Below are 20,270 nucleotides of genomic sequence, written 5' to 3' on the forward strand. Positions count from 1 at the left end.
TTCTGATGCGGTTAGATAAGGGGGTGACTCCCCGGTTTGGGAGCACTCTGTTTTGTGGGTGGAGTTCTTATATGGTTTCCCACACTCTGTTTTTGTGGGTGAAAGTTTTATGCTGTTTCCCACCCCTCGTTTTGACACTGCTTGGGGACATCCCGATGGTCTAAGAAAGGAGCTGTGTCAGTCAGTGAACGTAAGAGAAAATAGGATTTTTGCACTCTCCTTAAAATCCTTCTCTTTGTAGTTCACTGTCTGACACAGCACCCTCCCCTCCTATTTTTACGTTATACTGCTTGTTGACGTACTGAGGCTGCAGGATGCAGGCTGGGGGGTTTTTACTGAAGGGACCGCGCCTTGGGCGGAACTAGAAAGTTCTGTTTTTTTTTGTTTTGTTTTTTGTACATGTTAACATGTTCTGCCTAGTCCTCTCCTGAAGATGGCGTAACAACCTGATGGTCTAAGTAAAGGAGCTGTGTCAGTCAGTGAACTACAGAGAAAAGGATTTTACGGTGAGTACAAAAATCCTATTTTTCCAACTTCGGTACTATCTAACCAGGCTGGCAATGTTTCACTGCTGTGGTGATTCTAAAGCCCCGTACACACGAGCGGACTTTTCAACATCCAAAGTCCGACGGAATGATTCCGTCAGACTATTCGATCGTGTTTGGGCTGCAACGGACTTTTGATTCGCAAAAGTCTGACGGACTTTAGAAAATGGAACATGCTTCAAATTTTTCCGACGGAACTCCGCCGGACCCAGTTCCTACCGAAAAATTCGCTCGTGTGTATGCTATTCCGACGGACTAAAACCGACGCTAGGGCAGCTATTGGCTACTGGCTAGGAACTTCCTTATTCGAGTCCAGTCGTACGTCATCACGTTCGAATCCGTCGGAGTTTGGTGTGATTGTGTGTGGCCAAGTCCGCTCAGTCGAAAAGTCCGTCAGAACTCTGTCGGAACTCCGGCAGAACTCCTTCGGAAGTCTGTCGGACATAAGTCCTCTCGTGTGTACGGGGCTTAAGCAATCATTGTCCTAGATCCCAACATCATTCTTTCTTTCAGGGAGGGGAGCTCTCGATTAGTATCCATTATTTGATTAAATCAGGCTTTGGAAGACCATCTCACCTATTGTCGGAAGAGGCTGTGTCTTTTATATCGAATGCACTTTAATTAAACTCCCATCTGGAAAACAATTAAGATGGACCTTCTGTACTTAACTAGTCAATAATTCAGCAGATGAATCTCATTAATAGACTTCTCTCCATGACTCGTGGAACAGGTTGGGTTATACTACAGAGATCGATATTAGATCAATAAAGTCCAGTAAATTTCCATTTAGACAGCTCTCAGTGAAAGATAAATAACTTGTGTTTTGGATTTTGCTATAGTACGCTTTGGTCTTATGACTATTATATTTAAAGCTATTTTTATATTATTGTGAACCTTCTTTGAGTTCATAAAATATACCATTGTACAAGAGTGATGAGAAAGGCTCTAACAATTTAGCATAGCAGAGAAACAATTGAAAAAACGCTGCTAATATTGAACTTTAAGTTTTAAGGAAATAAACATGGAGAGAAATACATTGCACACCTGTCCCTCCTTCAGTTTTGCTGACCCTCTAGCTTCAAAATATGGGGGCACTGACTAGAGGTCGACCGATATGGGTTTTTCTCTGGCCGATGCCGATATTTAGAAATCATGGCGGCCGATAGCCGATATATGATGCCGATTTTTTTGGGCCGATATGTTAGGCCGATTTTATTTTACTTATTTATTTTTAATCCCCCTTGATCTAACACACCTTTCCCACTGGGGCATTTTTTAAGGCGCTTTTGGGCTAAAAATGGCGCCTGTAAAGTGCCTGCAAAATGGCTCCCCTGCAGTCTGTGTGAAAGAGAGTACTTTCACACTGAGGCGATGCGCTGGCAGGATCTTAAAAAAAAAAGTCCTGCAAGCAGCACGTTTGGAGTGGTGTACACCGCTCCTCCACCACTCCTGCCCATTGATATGAATGGGCACCACTGCCGAAGCGCATGCAATGCGATTTGGCAGCAGTGCTTCATGGGCGCATTTAACCTCTTCCTTGGCCGCTAGCTGGGTTATATGTGCCCCACTAGCAGCCAAATAGCACCGCTAAAATGATGGTAAAGAGCCGCTAAAACTTGCGTTTTACCATCTACGCCTGCCCGCTCCAGTGTGAAAGCGGCCTTCATACGTGATACAGAAAATTTCTTACACTTAAACATTTATTAAACAAAACAAACCTCCAATCAGTTTACTTGTATGTATGATCTAGATTACAAAAAAAAAAAAAAAAAACCTATATATTAAATAAAAACGGGTAGTCAAAACTTTTGGACAAAAAAAAAAAAAAATGGGCTAACTTTACTGTTTTTATTTTATTTTTATATTTTAAATGGTGTATTTTTTTTCCCAAAAAAATGCATTTGAAAGACCTCTGTGCAAATGCCGTGTGACATAAAATATTGCAACAACCGCTATTTTATTCCCTAGGATCTCTGCTAAAAAAAATATATAATTTTTGGGGGGTCTAAGTGATTTTCTGGCAGAAAATACAGGATTTTTACTTGTAAGCAACAAGTGTCAGAAAAGATTTAGTCTTTAAATGGTTAAACTGAGAACTTCTACACACAGAGATGACTTCATTCATTCAGAAGTGTAAACATTGTATCATTTAGTTCTTTTCTTGGCAGTCTGCCCAGAGAGGAGGAAAGTGTTGCTATGACAACTCAGGCAACTCACACTGACTTCTTACAGAAGTCATTTCAAAGTCCCGCTGTAGAATCGGCTTTTTATCAGAACAATCGGCCGATGCCGATTATTTAAAAAACGGCAAATATCGGCCGATATATCGGCCGGCCGATATATCGGTCGACCTCTAGCACTGACCCAGACCAAGTCTGCACAATAGGTCTTCTGATTTCCTGATGTACCAATTTTTTTCCAGGTTGGTTTCTAAGAAAATTTTGAAGAAAGGTCAGCATTATAGCCACAAAACCGCAATGGCCGCAACCATATTTTTCTCATGACAGGTTTATAGCTAAAGAATAAGCACTTAACACGAGACACAATCCTACATGCATGCAAATCTTTCTTTAGTAAGCTTTTTCTGGCCACAGATCTACCTTAAAGCTGAAAACCGGTCTCATATGGTAGCTTTCAGTAGTGTAGCAGCAAGTTTAGATTTAGGTGATTGATACTGTGTCCTGTTTTGTTTTGGATCTGGACATTTTATATCTGTTTTCATTTCCATGCACATCCGTTTTTCCGTCCCCCCCCCACAAAATGGAAAATGTAAAGCCCATGCAAAAGGGGCCTTAAAGTGGTTGTAAACCCTTACATATACCCATTAAAGTGATTGGCATCAGGTGATAAACAGAGATGAAACCGATCCTTCTACATAAGTTGTACCTGTTTATCTGTGCTCATCTCTACATCTGCTCAAAGTCCAGAATTTATAAAGCTTACCTGAGCTGAGAGCTGAAGTTACACACTAGAGCTCAGTAAGAAGAGCTCTAAGAGCCAATTGGAAGGAAGGGACACCTCCCCTTCACACAGGACACAGGAATGGAGTGGAGTCTGTCAATCGGCAGTATGGTATGGACCCATTTCCAAAATTCTTCTGCCTGGCTGATTAAACCTCGATTGGCTCCCTTCTTTTTTTTAAACTTGTTTTGTTTAAGTTAGAAACTGCAAATTATGTACAATATGTATTTTTTTTCTGCAGGACAGAATTTATTCAGAGAGGGACCCTATCAATCACTGGCGCCGGATTACTCAACCGTGTTCTGGAAACTTTTGCACAAGCATTTTTAAAACAAGGAATCAAAAAGGTAATAAATGCATACTAAATTTATAAATTTCAGAAAATGTTACTATAGTTTTTAGCTTTATAACTTACATCAGAAACCTGAAACAATGGTAGTTTCCCACTCCAGGGTGTCCATATACATGACATGAGATTACAATCAATTGGCTGATATTGGCAAGGTTTACATATATAGGTGGTCACTTTGCCTGCTGTCTGTCTTTGGTGGGGAAAAACATTTTGACATGTTGGAAATCCTGCCTCAATTGCTATGGTTTTCCTGCTGATAAGCTTTAGCCAGCAGCCTCTATTGTGCCGTCAGAGCTGCCATTGATGGCTTTAGTTCACATAAGTGGCTTTTGAGTACCACATTATGCTCTCATCCCTTTTTGCTTAATTGAGGGAATGACCATAATAAAATGCATGTTGTGTAAAAGAATGAAAGATGACATTGCTGCTTAAATAAGAGAAATCAAAGAAACCCAATAACAAAAAGCAAAATGTATAAAATGAGCTATTCAAAATCTATCTATTTGAAGCATTATAGCTTAAAAACAAAGAATTGGTTTTGTTTTTATGTTTAACGTGTGCAGTATATCCATGTAAGAAATGGTTTACTAATTGAATTTAAGTTAAAAAACAAAACAAAAATTAAATGGAAAGTGTAATTTAAAGAAACTAACCTGTGTTTAGGGAAACTTGACTGTAATTGCCAATCTCTAGCCTAAGTGGCCTGCACACAGACATTGCACCCACATATTGCTTGTACTCGGGGTAAATGTTCCCACTGCCCCTTTGGTACACCACTGTCAAAAGGGTTACTAAAGGACTACTAAACTGAACGAGGTATCGACTGAAGGAGAAACCTAAAGTAAAACTAAGGGCTTCTGTTTGACAGTATAAAGCTGGCTAAACCCTGAGAATTTCAGCCAGTTCTTGATGAACCAGCCTAAATTTGCTTGTGAGTGGCCCGGCCGCCACCAACTGCCTGACTTTATTTGATTGAAAATTCAAAGGAGCCAAATAGAAAACTGTCCCCCTATCCTCCCTTGCTCACACATATAGGTTCGGCATGTATATAATAGTGATTGCATCACACACATGCAGTATCTCCACAAACCTCAGAGTAAGAGCAAGAGCTCACATTTAACTATAAACTGGTAATCTGTAAAGGCTTTTAAAGCCCCACCTATGAAGATTTTTAGGTTACATAGTTTGTTGCCAATTACAGGCGTGCAATATTTTAAGCCTTGACATGTTTAGTATCTGTTTGTCATATCATCTTTTATATTTTACAAAAAAAAAAAAAACTGGGTACTATATTGTGTTTGTGTGCACTAAAAATGTGTGCAAAATGTGCCGAATATAAATTGCAATAACCACCATTTTGTTCCCTAGGATCTCTGCTGTGAGAAAATATGTTTGGCAACTTTGAGTCATTTTCTAGCAATAAAAAAGTGCTGATTTTAACATGTTTGTGAAAAAATGTCAAAATTAGCCCATATACTAAGTAGTTAAAGGACTGCGGAGGAAGAGCTTAATGAACCCCTCATGAGCAGCCTGTAAAATTATATAAAAGAAAAATCAGTACAGTGTTGCCAACCTTCCAGATTGAAATTTACTGACAGGACACCCACAATTTACTGGCACAGCCAGGATTCTTCTAAAATTTTCAAAAGTTACAAAATGAGTTTTAAGTGCACATTTCATTATTAAGCTACAAACAATTACAATATGCAGTTAGCAATGTGATTTAACCCTTTCATGACTAAGCCTGTTTTTGGAATTTGGTGTTTACAAGTTAAAATCCATATTTTCTACTAGAAAATTACTTGGAACCCCCAAACATTATATATATTTTTTTAACAGAGACTCTAGAGAATAAAACGGCGATTGTTGCAATATTTTATGTCACACGGTATTTGCGCAGCGGTGTTTTAAATGCAACTTTTTGGGAAAAGGTACACTTTCATTAATTAAAAAAAAAAAAAAACAGTAAAATTATCCCATTTTTTTTTGCATAATGTGAAAGATAATGTTACGCCGAGTAAATGGATACCAAACATGTCACACTTTATAATTGCACGCACTTGTGGATTGACGACAAAGTACGGTACCTAAAAATCTCAATAGGCGACGCTTTAAACATTTTTTACGGTTACCAGGTTAGCGTTACAGAGGAGGTCTAGTGCTAGAATTATTGCTCTCGCTCTGACGATCGCGGCGATACCTCATGTGTAATTTGAACACCGTTTACATACGCGGGCGCGACTTCCGTATGCGTTTTCTTTGCTTTGCGAGCTCGCGGGGACGGAGGGCGCTTTAAAAAAAAAAAATTATTTTTTTATTTATTTTATTTATTTTAAAATTACTAAATTGTTTAAAAAAATAAATAAAAATTTGATCACTTTTATTGCTGTCACAAGGAATGTAAACATCCCTTGTGACAGTAATAGGTGGTGACAGGTACTCTTTATGGAGGGATCGGGGGTCTAAAAGACCCCCCACCCCTCCTTTACACTTCAGTGTATTCAGATCGCCGAAAACGGCGATTCTGAATACCGGATATTTTTTTAAAACCGGCGCCATTGGCAGCCGAGTAAACGGGAAGTGACGTCATGACGTCGCTTCCGTGTTTACTAAGAGGAGACTGGAACGAAGCCGATTACGGCTTCGTTCCAGTTCCTCCCCAGCGGCCGGAGCCATCGGACACGCAATCGGTGCTCCCGATCGAGCGGGAGCACCGGTAACAGCGGCGGGAGGGGGGATGTCCCCTCCCGCTCCTCCGGCATAACAGCCGAGCGGCTTTTAGCCGCATCGGTTGTTATGGCTGGATAGCCAATCACCCGCTTTAAAAGACGGTACCGGGATGATGCCTGCAGGTGCGGGCATCATCCCGGTATACCCCCCGGAAGCCGAGTACGCATATCTGCGTACGCTCGGCGGGAAGGGGTTAAGGTAGATGTTAAGGCACAAAAAACATATATTAGTTATTTTATTTTCGATATAGTAAATAAGTAGCTCAGGGACAAGATTCAGGGGGGCAATAAGTTAGAATGGACAGGCGCACGCTCACACACACAGACACACACACTCTTGACTCAGTGACACGGACAGCAGTGTGCAGCAGTACAGGTGATGACACCTCACCGACATGACACGTCCCCTCTTGAGTCACAATGACAGTCTCTCTCCATACTAGGTGGTCCCTTTAGTCCACACCAGTCCAAACAGCACTGATAGTCCCGCTCGCGGCTTGCCTTACTCACGTCCCACAGACCCACAAACGAGGCTCTGGCCACTCTGCTGGGCTCCCTTGCACCATGACGTCTCACAACAAGCTCAGGCACCGCCTCCGTCAGACCTTCCCGCTGCTGGCACCACCTGAACACAGTGTAGCAGGCACTCGGATGGTCTCATCCAACTTCGATTCTGATTTCTTCATGCGCAGTTCCGAGCTTAGCTTCACAGCCATATTTTTTACTGGCAAACTCTTCCTGTCACTGGAATTTACTGGCAGGAGAAAAGTGCCCATTTTTTACTGGTTCCAGTAAAAATACTGACGCTTGGCAACACTGACTCAGTGTGAGGCACTGAGGAAAGAGATTTCAGACAACTCATAACAGCTAGTTTGATCCAAACCTGAAAAATGACATGTGGAGAATAAAAGTTTGAATGCAGTTGGTTGCTACAGTCTTGACCACACCGTCTCCAAGTCACTTCTAAAAACGACTACCATTGTGGTTATGAAGAATAGCTTTAAAGATCCTTTATATAAAATTTTGTAAAAATAATAGAAATGAATGCTCTTTTTTAAGCATTTAGATCCAGTTAAAAGATGTCATACTAATGTAGTAATAATGCAAAAAAAAATAAAGTATTTCTACTGAATATTAAGCGGCTATTATTCTCTCTGCAAATGAATGCTATGGTGATGGCTGTCAATCACACAGGCCTTTTCAAGCTTTATCTGCAAACGTGGGAAGCTTAATGGCTAGGTAAAAAGTGGTCTTGTATCCGTGTACTTACAAGCATCACAGCGCAAGTATTGCCAATTAAATGCTTAAAACGTGATATCCTGCTGCTCAGATCAACCTGTTGTGAATTCTTTTTTTTTTAGAACATTATATGTTGATTATAATCCAATTCTTTGATATATTTAAGTAAGTTTCTGTTATTGCTTTCACTGCTAGTTATAGCTTTTCTATTTCCTAGTAGCTGAATGCTGCAGAATGCTCTAGAACAGCATATTTTGTGCTGTTTCCGAATATAATTGAAATTTGACATATCAAAAATACTAACTTAATCAAACAGTACAGGGCACAGGCTGGATATTCACAAACCCTGTGTTATAGGCTGGTACCTTCAGATGATTGGACACTGGCAAAGCTTATGAGAACAAGCTTCCTGGGTATCCCCCTATAATGCTCCCCTGCTCTGTGAGTCCTCAGTTTTTTTTTTTTTATAGTGTTCTAAGGTGATGGACCTTTTTCTATCTTACGAAGAGATCACTTTTAGCTTAAATAGTTTAAAATTTTAACTTTGAATTCTTCAAGTAACTCTTCACCGTTTCCTTATAACACAATAGAAGCTGTGCATCTGGATTGGTGCAACCTTGGTTAAACCAGGGAGCCTTACCCAGACCCCGCACTGAAGAGGTGGCCTGTAATGTTGTTTTAAGCATGGGTGCTCAGATCAGTAATCGTTTGTTTGTTTGTAATCATTTGTTATAACTATCAGGAAACCGGGACGGTGTTTGAAACTTGTCAAACTTGGCAATAAAATTCAACCACACGACAGCTTGGTTATAGGTGAATAGTTGGGTGTTACAGCACACCACAGGCCACACACTTTACCCCAACTCCCACCTAGGACCCTTTTTAAGGTACTCGGGAGCTTCCTCCCACCCTTTTTTGCCAAGAAAATTGTTATAGGGCAACTACTGGCCAGATTGCTGTGTATTTCTTTTCTGATGCATTTACCCCATTTCTGCACCCTACTCTATGGGCATACCACAGAAGAATACACCCACCCATAGCAATCTTGGAAACCAGGCAAAAGCACAGACAAACTGCTGTAAGGACTGCACAACACGTGCATACTTCCCTTACACTGGAACTTTGTAACACCATTCTCTGAATCCAATTCTAACTCTATCTCAGGCACACAACAGGCAGTCCACCTGACAAAGGCACACTTTTCTGCAACTAATTTCTCAGACAAGTAATGGCTGTAATACAGCCATCACTGTCCAGAGCTAAACATGCCAGATCTTTCTATAGCTCCACCGTTTCTACCTTCTTGCAGCAGCACTCTAATGTTGAGCCTGTTGGCACAATTCATTTCTGTTGCCCATAATTTTTTTATTCATCGCTTGGGGACTTCCCAGTATCTATGAATTTCCAGCCTTTGTCCTGTTTTTTATGATTTAGTTAAAAAGAATTTCTCTTATATTCACCGACCGACACAGCTCCTTTCTGTAACTAAATGGGTTTGTTAGCCTGCCACTAGGCAAATTAGGCAAAATTGTAACACAATACACAGAATTGTCAGTACCGCCTAGGGGGCGGACCCTGTGCTAACAACCCTCCCTGCTACCCCAGCAGTCTCAGTTTTATTTTGCCTACTGAAGGAGAATGACCTAGGAACCCTGCGGGCCCTTTGGTCAATTTTTTTGATGCAGGATTTATACTTTTGCGCAAGATAAAAGATCCTGTGATCTTCTATCAACTGCCGGCTGGGTGACAGGCTGGTTGAGTTATCCTTGTAGTCCCCCCAGTCCGGCCATCGAACGTGTGCAGGTCGCAGCTAAGGCTCGGCAGGCCACGACATACCTCAGCTCCAGAGGTGGTCGGTGAGCTTCAATGCTCCGGGGTATACATATGACCATACTACTGATGTCTGGATCACAGTATACTGAGGCCAGCAGCCACCCTGTAACTGCGCAGGAGTGGGTCTGTGATTGAATGTCTCCCAGCTCTTCAGGACTGGTAAGTACGGCTCTCCCTGCTTCGGGGGTTGAGTAGCTGGGCATTCCCTGGGAGGTCGATTTGGGGGCCACCTCACCTCCTTCTCTTCTCTACCACGTCCCTATGTTCCCTCTCCCCCCCCGGGGGGCGGCTGCATGTGCTGCTGGCGGTGGGTGTATTGGGGTCTGCTGGGTCTCTCACCTGTAGGGGGTCTGTGCAGCTAGCAATGGTCCTGGTCCTGGTGTGGGGGGTCCCAGAAGGTGTCTGTGGAGGTATTTTAGCTGGTTGGAGGCAGCACTGTTCTGTGGTTTCTCTTGTCACCGCATGGCGATGTCCGGCGGCCATTTTGGCTGAAGGCAGAGCAGGTTCCCCTCGTGAGCTTCAGCGGCCATTTTCTGGGAGATTTCCTATTAAGATCATTGGCGGCCATTTTTTTGAGCGCTCTTTTCAACTCAGCTCTCTTGTGACAGCATGCCATGTGCTAACACGCTGTTTCCTGTGTCCCCCGTGTATACAGGACGCTGGATGGCCATTCCCTGAATGCTGGTGCAAGCTCTGCAGATCGTTTCACCGCTCTTTTCTACAGCTGCTGCCGACACAGCTTCTTCACTCTGCACTTGGGTAACCTCCTGGGGACTACAGGCACGGCTAGTAACCATCACAGAATGCCCCAGGGGGGTGAGTCTGGCGCTAGGAACCCGACCACCCCCCCAGACAGCGGCAGCAGGAGGGTGGGACCTTCACTGTTCTAAGTCCCCTTTTAGGTGGCAGACAGGGTAGGGTCAGCATGGCTTCAGAAACTGCTGTTAATTTCCCTGAAATCCAGGCTATTGCAACCGGATCACCTGTGGATAGCGCTGTGCCTATGGACACCCTGGCGGCGGTCCTTAACTAATTTGTTGCAAAAATAGAGGTGGTGCGTGGAAGGAAAGGTGCGCACCAAAAGGCCCCTGTCCCCCCCCCCCCCCGTCCTCTGGGGAGAGCTCTGATGCAGACTCTGGCCCTGCTGCGGCTGGTGACCCCTGCTCTGACCTCGAGGCTGACCAGGACCAGTCGGGCAGCGAGGATGATTCCGGGTCTGGGCGCAACAAGGCGCTGGTTGGAGCACTTATCACAGCTGTGCGTGATACCCTGAAGATCCAGGAGCCAGCGGACTCCTCTGCTGATTTATCTGTCCCTTTTGGGTCCCGCAAGCCAGCACGTTCACCTAAGGTGTTCCCGTATTTGACCTGTTTTGACAAGTTCATCTACAGGGAATGGGGTCGGCCGCAAAGGACCTTTTTGGTCCCCAAAAACATGGCGGTGTGTTACCCCTTTGAGGAAAGCCTTCTCAAGAAATGGTCGGCTCCTCCGGTCGTGGACCCCCCAGTATCCAGGTTAAATAAAGTAATCACGATCCCGGTTGAGGGGACTCCTGCATTCAAGGATCCCACAGACAGGAAGGCCGAGGCGGTGGCTCGTTCCTTGTTTCTGGTTGTGGGGTCAGCCGTGCGACCTGTACTGGCATCCGCACTGCTGTCGCAGACACTGACTGAGTGGGCAAAACTTTTGCACCGTGAATTGGGAGAGTAACAGGCCTTCCCTGTCTGCGTGGAACTAGCAGACCAACTAGTGCAAGGCCTGAAGTACGTTTGTGACGTGCCCCTGGATACTCTCCCTCTGTTATCCAGGGCTTCAGCGTCAGCTGTGGTGCTGAGGCGCCTGATTTGGCTAAAATGCTGGTCTGCTGACCAGGCATCCAAGAAAGCCCTGACGGATCTTCCCTTCCCTGGCGACCGTCTCTTTGGAGCCTCGTTGGATGACATTATTATAAATGCCACTAGTGGTAAGAGTACACTACCCCCACAGGCCAGGAAGGCTAAGGAGCCACGACGCAGGCAAGGGCCCTCTTTTTGCCGCTCACAATCGGCTTTTTCGTCCGCCCAGTGCTTTGACAAAACGTCCCCTGCCCGACAGGGCGCCCACGGACGGTCAAAAACATCCCTGGAACTGCAAGGCTAACAAGCCTGTGAACAAGGATGCTACCGCTTGAAGGTTTGCCCCCATCCACATCTCGGATGGGGGGTCGCCTTCAGGAGTTTACAGCCCGGTGGTCCTCCCAGTTATCCGACCAATGGGTCTGCGACCTGATTTCCACAGGCTACAAGATGGAGTTTCTCTCTTGACCGTCAAACAGATTCTTCCCCTCCAGCATACCCGTATCCCCGGTTCACCGGGAGGCCCTATTAGGGGCGGTGAGGGACTTGCTGAATCAGGGGGTGATTGTACCAGTTCTGGAATCGGAACACTTCCAGTGGTTCTACTCAAATCTGTTTGTGGTTCCCAAGAAGGAAGGAGTTCGTCCGATCTTTGGCTTAAAAGCCCTCAATCACTTTGTAAAAGTGCAGAGGTTCAGAATGGAATCAGTTCGCTCTGTAGTTTCTGCACTCCATCTAGGGGACTCCCTGGCATCCTTGGACATCCAGGATGCGTACCTGCACATACCCATATGCCTTCGGCATCAACAATTTCTGCGTTTGGCAGTCGGGGAAGCCCACTACCAATTTGTCTCTCTTCCTTTTGGCCTGGCATCAGCCCCCCGAGTCTTTACCAAAGTACAGGCTCCAGTATTAGCGTTGCTGCGACAACGCGGGTTCGTGATCGTGGGTTACTTGGACGATCTCCTCCTGAGAGCATCGTCTGCCTCAGAATTAGAGGAGGATGTGGAAATCACCATCCAGACCCTGCAAGAATTTGGGTGGATGTTGAACCTAAAGAAGTTGGTGATTGTACCGACCCAGCGCCTGGATTACCTAGGTTTGCTATTGGACTCCAGGGATGCGAGAGTCTTTCTCCCTTCAGACAAATTGCAGACTCTCTCAGATCTGTGGTCAAACTACTGATGAACCACAAGTGGTTGTCTCTCCGCTTTTGCATGCGAGTACTGGGACTCATGGTAGGCTCCTTCGAGGCAGTACCTTATGCCCAGTTCCACACCAGAGTCCTGCAGAAGGAGATTTTGATAAAATGGGACAAATCTCAGTTGTCCCTGGATTGGCAGATCCAGGTGAGCCAACCAGTCAGGGACTCTGATCTGGTGGTTGAGGTCCCCGGTGATTCAGTCCGGAAAATCGTTCCTTCCTCTGAAATGGAAGGTGATCACTACTGACACCAGTCTATCTAGCTGGGGTGGAGTCATGGAGATTCAGTCGGCTCAGGGCCTCTGGTCGACGGAAGAATCCAAGTTGCCGATCAATCTGCTCGAATTGAGAGCGATCAGGCTGTGCCTCCACACATGGTCGATGTGTCTTCAAGGGCGTCCAATCAGTATACAGTCGGACAACACCACGGCTGTGGCATACATAAATCACCAAGGGGGAACAAGAGGCTCAGCATCTGCTCGGGAGGTCGCTCACATACTTCGGTGGGCAGAGCGACACGTTCCGGCCCTGTCGGCCATTTACATCCCGGGGGTGGAAAATTGGCAGGCGGACTATCTGAGTCGACAGATGCTGGACCCGGGAGAATGGGCATTGCATCCGGAGATATTCAGGCTGCTGTGCCTGAAATGGGCCACACCAGATGTGGATCTATTGGCCTCCCGTCTCAATCAGAAGGTGCCGAGATTCGTGTCCAGGACAAGAGATCCGTGGGCAGATGCGTTAGACGCGCTGGTGGCTCCGTGGGATCATTACCAGCTTATCTACGCTTTTCCCCCGCTAAAACTGTTGCCACGCCTGCTGCGCAGAGTGAAAGCCGAGGGGATTCCAGTAATCCTGATGGCCCCAGATTGGCCTCAGCGGCCCTGGTACGCAGACCTGGTGCATCTGGTGGCAGACGCTCCCTGGCAACAGCCGCTGCGAGACGACCTCCTGTCTCAAGGTCCAATCTTTCACCCTGCTTTACCATCACCGGCTTTAACGACATGGCTATTGAGAGTCAGGTGCTGAGGAACCGGGGTCTGTCGGACTCGGTGATTCCAACTATGTTGAGGGCACGGAAATCTTCTTCACGGAAGATATACCATCGTACCTGGAAGGCCTATGTCTCCATGTGTGAGGAGAAAGGGTGGCATCCGCACTCCTTTTCTATATCCAGGATCCTGCTGTTTCTTCAGCAAGGTGTAGACTAGAAGTTGGCGTTGAGCACCATTAAGGGGCAAATTTCAGCTCTGGCTGTGTTTTTCTTTCAGCGACGCCTGGCGTCTCATTCATTAGTGAGTACCTTTGTTCAGGGGGTACGACATTTAGTCCCTCTGGTGCGTCCACCGTTACCTCCGTGGGATTTGAACCTAGTGTTGTCGGCGCTTCAGAAGCCACCGTTTGAGAATATCAGGGAGATTCCCTTGTTGACCCTTTCACAGAAAGTTGTCTTTCTAGTGGCCATCACATCGGCCAGGAGGGTTTCGAAATTGGCGGCCTTGTCCTGCAAGTCGCCTTATCTGGTCATCCACAGGAATAAGGTGGTGTTGCGTCTACCGAAGGTGGTTTCGGCTTTTCATATCAATGAGAACATTGTATTACCATTGTTGTGTCCTAAACCAAAGCACCCCAAAGAGGTGGCCCTTCACGCTCTCGATGTGGTTAGGGCTCTAAAAGTGTATTTGTCAGCCACTGCTCCCTTTCGGAAGTCAGACTCGCTGTTTGTTTCGGTGGCTGGTCCAAAGAAGGGTATGGCGGTCTCGTCTGCCACCATTTCCAGGTGGATCAGACAGATTGTAGTACAAACCTACGCCTTGAAGGGGATCACAGCCCACTCTACAAGGGCAATCGGAAAGTCTTGGGCCTTCCGACACCAAGCGTCGGTCGCTCAGGTGTGTAAGGCGGTGACCTGGTCGTCTGTCCATACGTTTACCAAGTTCTACAAGGTAGATGTCAGTGCATCGGCTGATGCCTGTTTTGGGCGCAAAGTTTTGCAGGCGGCCCTGTAGTTGCAATTGAGATTTTTTTCCTGGTTTCTCGATAAAAACGCAGTACTGTTTGTTAATGCACTGTTGCATTACTTCCGCAAAAAGGTTGCGGTGTTGGGGATCTCTCCTGTTGAGGATACCCGGTTATATGGCGGTGTATTTTACCGTACACTGCTAATTTTTTGTGGGTTTAGTTTCACTAGTTCCCACTTGCCATGGTGGATGAAGTTTTAATGCTGTTTTTTCCCACCCCTCGTTTGGCACTGCTTGGGGACGTCCCATTTATTTAGAGAGGAGCTGTGTTGGTCGGAGAATATAAGAGAAAATAGGATTTTTGTACTCGCCGTAAAATCCTTTATACTGCTTGTTGACGTGCTGGGGCAGCAGGGAGGGTTGTTAGCACAGGGTCCGTCCCCTGGGCGGTACTGACAATTCTGTGTATTGTTACAATTTTGCCTAGTTCTCCTAGTGGCAGGCTAACAAACCCATTTAGTTACAGAGAGTACAGTTGAGTACAAAAATCCTATTTTAGACTTGCCTTTAAATGTCATATTTTAGAGTAAAATTCAGGACACATGCCATGTACAAAACTAAGGATTCATGGAAGTGGGTTAGGATTATTGGGTAGTCTCCCAGGGGGCTTGTTCTCAAACGCTTTGCCAGTGTCCAGTCACTAGAAGATAACCTAGGGTCTATGAATATCCAGTCTGTGTCCTTTACTGTGCTCAGATACATAATTTAGAGGTAAGGCAAAATTTTATGCAAAAAGTAATAAATATTTAACAATGCAATTGCAAGTTTTACATTGGATTAAAGCCCAATTTGCATTACCAGAAAAAAAAAAAAAAAACTCTATACCAACCTTTTTTTTAGGTCCTTTTTTCAGGTCGTATTTGATGTTGTCCAAGGTCTTCTTTGCATTTCTCTTCCTTTGGCAGTGGGCAGATCCTACATTTTGTAGAGTGATTATGTGGTGTTATGCAGCATTCTCCTGTGAGCTGAGGGTGGTGGTAGGGCAGAGCCTTGGTACACTGCGTTCATAGGAAGTGGGTTAAATGATGCTTGACATTTTAAAGTGATTGTAAACCTTTTTGTTTTTTTTTTCTTAAAAAAACATTTACCTCCACTGTGCAGTTCGTTTTGCACAGTGTGGCTCCGAACCTCGTCTTCTAGGGTCCCCGGGGGTTACCTTGTGGGCACACTCCCAAGTCCAGCATTTACATGCATAGACACAGAATGCCGCACTCGGCCTGACACCCAGCGCTCACGTCATTGGATTTGATTGACAGCAGTGGGAGCCAATGGCTGTGCTGCTATCAATCTATCCAATCAAGAGCCGAGAACCCCAGACAGAGAAGGTGAGCACGTCTCCGCCGAAGGAACAAACGGCTCAGGTAAAACAGGGGGGCTGGGGGGCCAGTCACTGTCAGAAGTTTTTTCACCTTAATGCATAGTATGCATTAAGCTGAAAAAACACAAGGGTTTACAAGCCCTTTAACCCAGGAAAAGCAGTATTTACTGGAAGTCAGAGAAGTCGGCCTGCGTGGAGCAGTGCCTCAGATCAGATGAGTATAGCATTTGGAGCTGCTGTTTTTATTTTTATGAAATGCTGGGGACTGAACATTTTTTATACTTGCCCAAGCTGGGTTTGGGCTTTAAACTAATTTGGCACTATGGATTTTCCATGGAATATAGACTCTAGACCAGTGTTTCTCAACTCCAGTCCTCAAGGAGCCCCAACAGGTCATGTTTTCAGGCTTCCCATTATTTTCCACGGGTGATTTGATCAGTTTCACTGCCTTAGTATTTACCACATCCGTTTCATTTGAGGGAAATCCTAGATATGTGTATACCAGTTTCTAGGAGATTCTAGTGCAGGGCTATGGCTCACGAGTCTAAACTATATATATATATATATATAATTAATATTATAATGTAGTTGTGCAAGCTGAAAACAGGGCAGTATTAAAACCTTGGATGGGTTAAATTACCATAAAGTTTTCATTGCTGACCTCTCCTGCAAATGCAGACCCTCCTAGATCAGGGGTCCTCAAACTTTTTTAACAGGGGGTCAGTTCACTGTCCCTTGTACCGTTAGAGGGCTGGACTATAGTTTAAAAAAATAAAAACTGAACAAATTCCTATGCACACTGTACATATCTTATTTTGAAGTGAAAAAACATAACGGGAGCAAATACAATATTTAACATAAAGAACAAGTAAAGTTAAATCAACTTACCAGTATTTCAGTGGGAACTATGGGCCTGCTTTTGGCTAATGAGATGGTCAATGTCGCAGCCCAATCAGTGCCCGCCTCACCATCATTGCAAGCCCCCCTCACAGCCTTACTTTGCCAAGCAATGTCTCACCAGTCAGTGTGTGTGCACATCGGGCATCTCCTGCTTCTGTGTCACGGCTCACTGTGAAAAGTTTGGGCACGCTGTGATAAGTCCCGCCCTCCTCCTAGACCAGCTCGTTTGATAGACAGAACACTGCCTATCACATGAGCTGGTCTAGGAAGAGGGCGGGACTTTTAGCACAGCGAGCCCAAACTTTTAACAGTGAGCTCCATGACACAGCAGTCTCCTGCTGTGTTACAACCGGCCCGCCCCAATGCCTGGCCTGTCGGGAATCTGGTCCTGGGTGGGGTGGGCCAGGTAAATGTCCTCGGCGGGCCGAATGTGGCCCGCGGTCTGTAGTTTGAGGACCCCTGCTCTAGATGATCTGGATCAAGTATGCAAATAAGAATCTCAGGCTTGCCTGATCAACATACATGTTTCGGAACAGTTACCCAAGAAGCCCTGAAGCCAATGGGTCAAATTAACGGTCAGATGGCATGTTCAGAGGGAACTCCGCAATTGCAGCCACCATATTTCTGTAATGACAGGAGTCTTTTAATATGTTCACATACAATATCATGGAAATACAATCTGTACACATAGAGACAAACCTAGCAACACAAAATGTAATATTGTAAAACTGTTTTACACTGTTTTTTTTTTTTTTTTCAAGAAGTAGATCTAAGCTGCATACAATTGTCATAGTTTTTGTTTCATAAATTACTATTGCCTTTTTTTTTTTTTTTATAACCTTTTATCTTTCCTATCCCATATCCTTTTTTTTTTTCCTGCTTCCTATTTTTTGCATGCCAAGAACACTAGGCATTGTTTTAGTTATGGATTGGAAAACGTTTAATGCAACGTTTAGTCAAAAAATAAGGGACATTACTTACAATCAATACCAGGTAACCCTTTTGCTGATGGCTGCTGCTTTAGTTGAAATGCTGCTTTAATTGAAATTTTCCACCAACCGACCCTCACCCTCACTGCCAAAATCTTCTGGTGTGGTGGAGGTTAATAGAGGCAAAGGACCTGTCATAGGCAGTCAGCTAGAGTGATAAATTTAAGCCTCTATAGAAGCTGTACTAAGCTAAAATGGATGAAAAATTATCCATGAATAGAGAGTGGGTGGATGAATGAAATGTCTGCCTCCTCCACTCATAGATCTTTTTTCATTAATAGAAGCTATAGTACAGTTTCTATAAGTGGAGGAGGGGGCCAGAAAAGATAGGCATATTCCCTTGGTTTTATTAACCCCCCCCGCCACACTAGAAAATTATGGCGGCAGGAGTAAGGGGGATTGGGTGAAAGATTTCAGCGTATGCAGAAGAACAAGGGACGCATGGCATTGATTGTAAGTACTGTCCCTTGTGTTGATTTCTTTTATTTTTTTGTATAAACGTGGGCTTTAAAGCTTATGAGATTTTAGTTGCTAGATTTTGGTCTACTTTAAGGATTTAGTAGAGAATGCATTCTAATCCTGTGACTGATGACCTATACGAACATGTTGTGCTTTCTTCACAGAGTATTTCCATCATGGAGATGATTCTTCAGGAACGATATGGTTGCCCTTTCTCCTAACCAGGGTCAGTTAGCACCTTGTGGAATTACATGACGGAGTATAAAATCATTTGGGCTTTTTTTTATCTATGGTATTTTATAAAGATTTGCAAATGTTTTCATTGCCAAAGCACTTGAGAAGTGATCTGTCAGTTTTTAATGGCTCTTTTACCTCAAACTTTCCAACTGCTATTTAGGAGTTCATCTGTAAAGACTTCAGAGTGCAGTAGAAATTCACCTACACTTACCATTGGGGAAATCGATGCACAAACTGCAAGAGCTATGCAATAACATGGATCCGTCCAGGAGGCAAAATCTGACATGTTTTTCCACAATGCTTCTATCACTGTTCTGTATTTTGTTTTTACACGAGGAACCTCATACCAATACTGTGTGACTATTACACATTCCAAAATGAGTGATGTAAAATTTGGGGGAAAAGGCCGGTTCTTTAGGAGCCTAAGCAGAGCATTTTAAAGGCCAACTTCATCTTTGGTGAACAAACATGAAAGTATAGGATTAGGTTGCATGTACTCAGCATTTATTAAAGAGTAACTTCACCAAAGGTTACTTGTTATGCTGTACTGAAAAAGTCCTGTTTATGTTTAGACTGTGCAAAAAAATTATATGCAGACTAAAGCTGGGTACACACGGGGTGAAAATCAGCTGAAAGCAGTTGGTTCGACAGGCACTGGCTAGCATTCGGCCTGTGTGTGCAGCTGCCTGTTCTTATGACACACTGAGGTTGCTTTACCAAAGACAAATCCACTTTGCACTACACCAGGGTTGATTTACCAAAGATAAATCCTCTCTGCACTACAAGTGCACTTGGAATTGTAGCTGCTGTAGATCTGAGGGGAAGATCTGAAATGAGGGGAAGCTCTGCTGATTTTATCATTCAATCATGTGCAAGCTAAAGTGCTGTTTTTTTTTTCCTTGCATGTCTCCTTCAGATCTACAGCAACTGCACTTGAAAGTGCACTTTCAGTGCACTTGTAGTGTTAAGTGGATTTGCCTTTTGTAAATAACCCCCCTAGTGTCTGGGGGAGTGCATGTCCGATACGTAGTCTGTTCTGGCAGCCAGTTTAAAAATAAAATGTCTGTCTTAACGCAACACATGTAATGTGTGTTAACCATGGAATAAACTACAAAGATCTAAATGGTCCCTATTAGCACTTCTCTTATTGTTGTTCATGAAAAATCCAGTTCAATTCAATTTTTCCACAAATGTACAATAATCCCTTGTACACACGGTCGGACATTCCGACGGAAAATGTTGTCAGATAATCCGACTGTGTGTGGGTTCCATCGGACTGTTTCCATCGGAATATCCGATGGACAATGTTTTAGAGCTGGGCTATAAAATATTCCGACAACATGATCCGATCGGACTTTGTCCGATTGTGTGTAGAGAATTCCAATCGGACTAAGTGCCACGCATGCTCAGATCAAATTCCTAGACCAAAGCTATTGGCTACTAGCCTGAACGTAGTCCTGTTGTAACGAAATTACGTCATCACGTTACGTACAATCGGATTTTCTGACAACTTTGTCCGACCGTGTGTATGCAAAACCGGTTTCGGACAAAATCCGTTGGACAAAATCCGACGGATTTTGTTGTTGGAATGTCCGACCGTGTGTACAAGGGCTAATAGATATGGTAGAAGGATTGTGAACCTTGTGTGA

At 44.4% G+C, this 20,270-nt stretch overlaps 1 protein-coding gene across 1 annotated transcript in view; it reads left to right on the top strand.

Moving 5' to 3' along the window:
* PRELID2 (PRELI domain containing 2) overlaps positions 1–19,747 on the top strand; it is a 180,910-nt gene extending 161,163 nt beyond the window's left edge. Inside the window, exons 5-6 of the mRNA XM_077473019.1 lie at positions 3,748–3,853; positions 18,549–19,747. Coding sequence (XP_077329145.1) covers positions 3,748–3,853; positions 18,549–18,605 — 163 coding nt within the window. The 3' untranslated portion in view covers positions 18,606–19,747. The remainder of the gene's footprint in view (positions 1–3,747; positions 3,854–18,548) is intronic.
* The last annotated feature ends 523 nt before the right edge of the window (positions 19,748–20,270 follow it).

Source organism: Lithobates pipiens, unplaced genomic scaffold (genome assembly GCF_037356315.1).
Source record: "Lithobates pipiens isolate NorthernLeopardFrog02 unplaced genomic scaffold, aLitPip1_a1.2 Scaffold_8, whole genome shotgun sequence".
Lineage (NCBI taxonomy): Eukaryota > Metazoa > Chordata > Amphibia > Anura > Ranidae > Lithobates > Lithobates pipiens.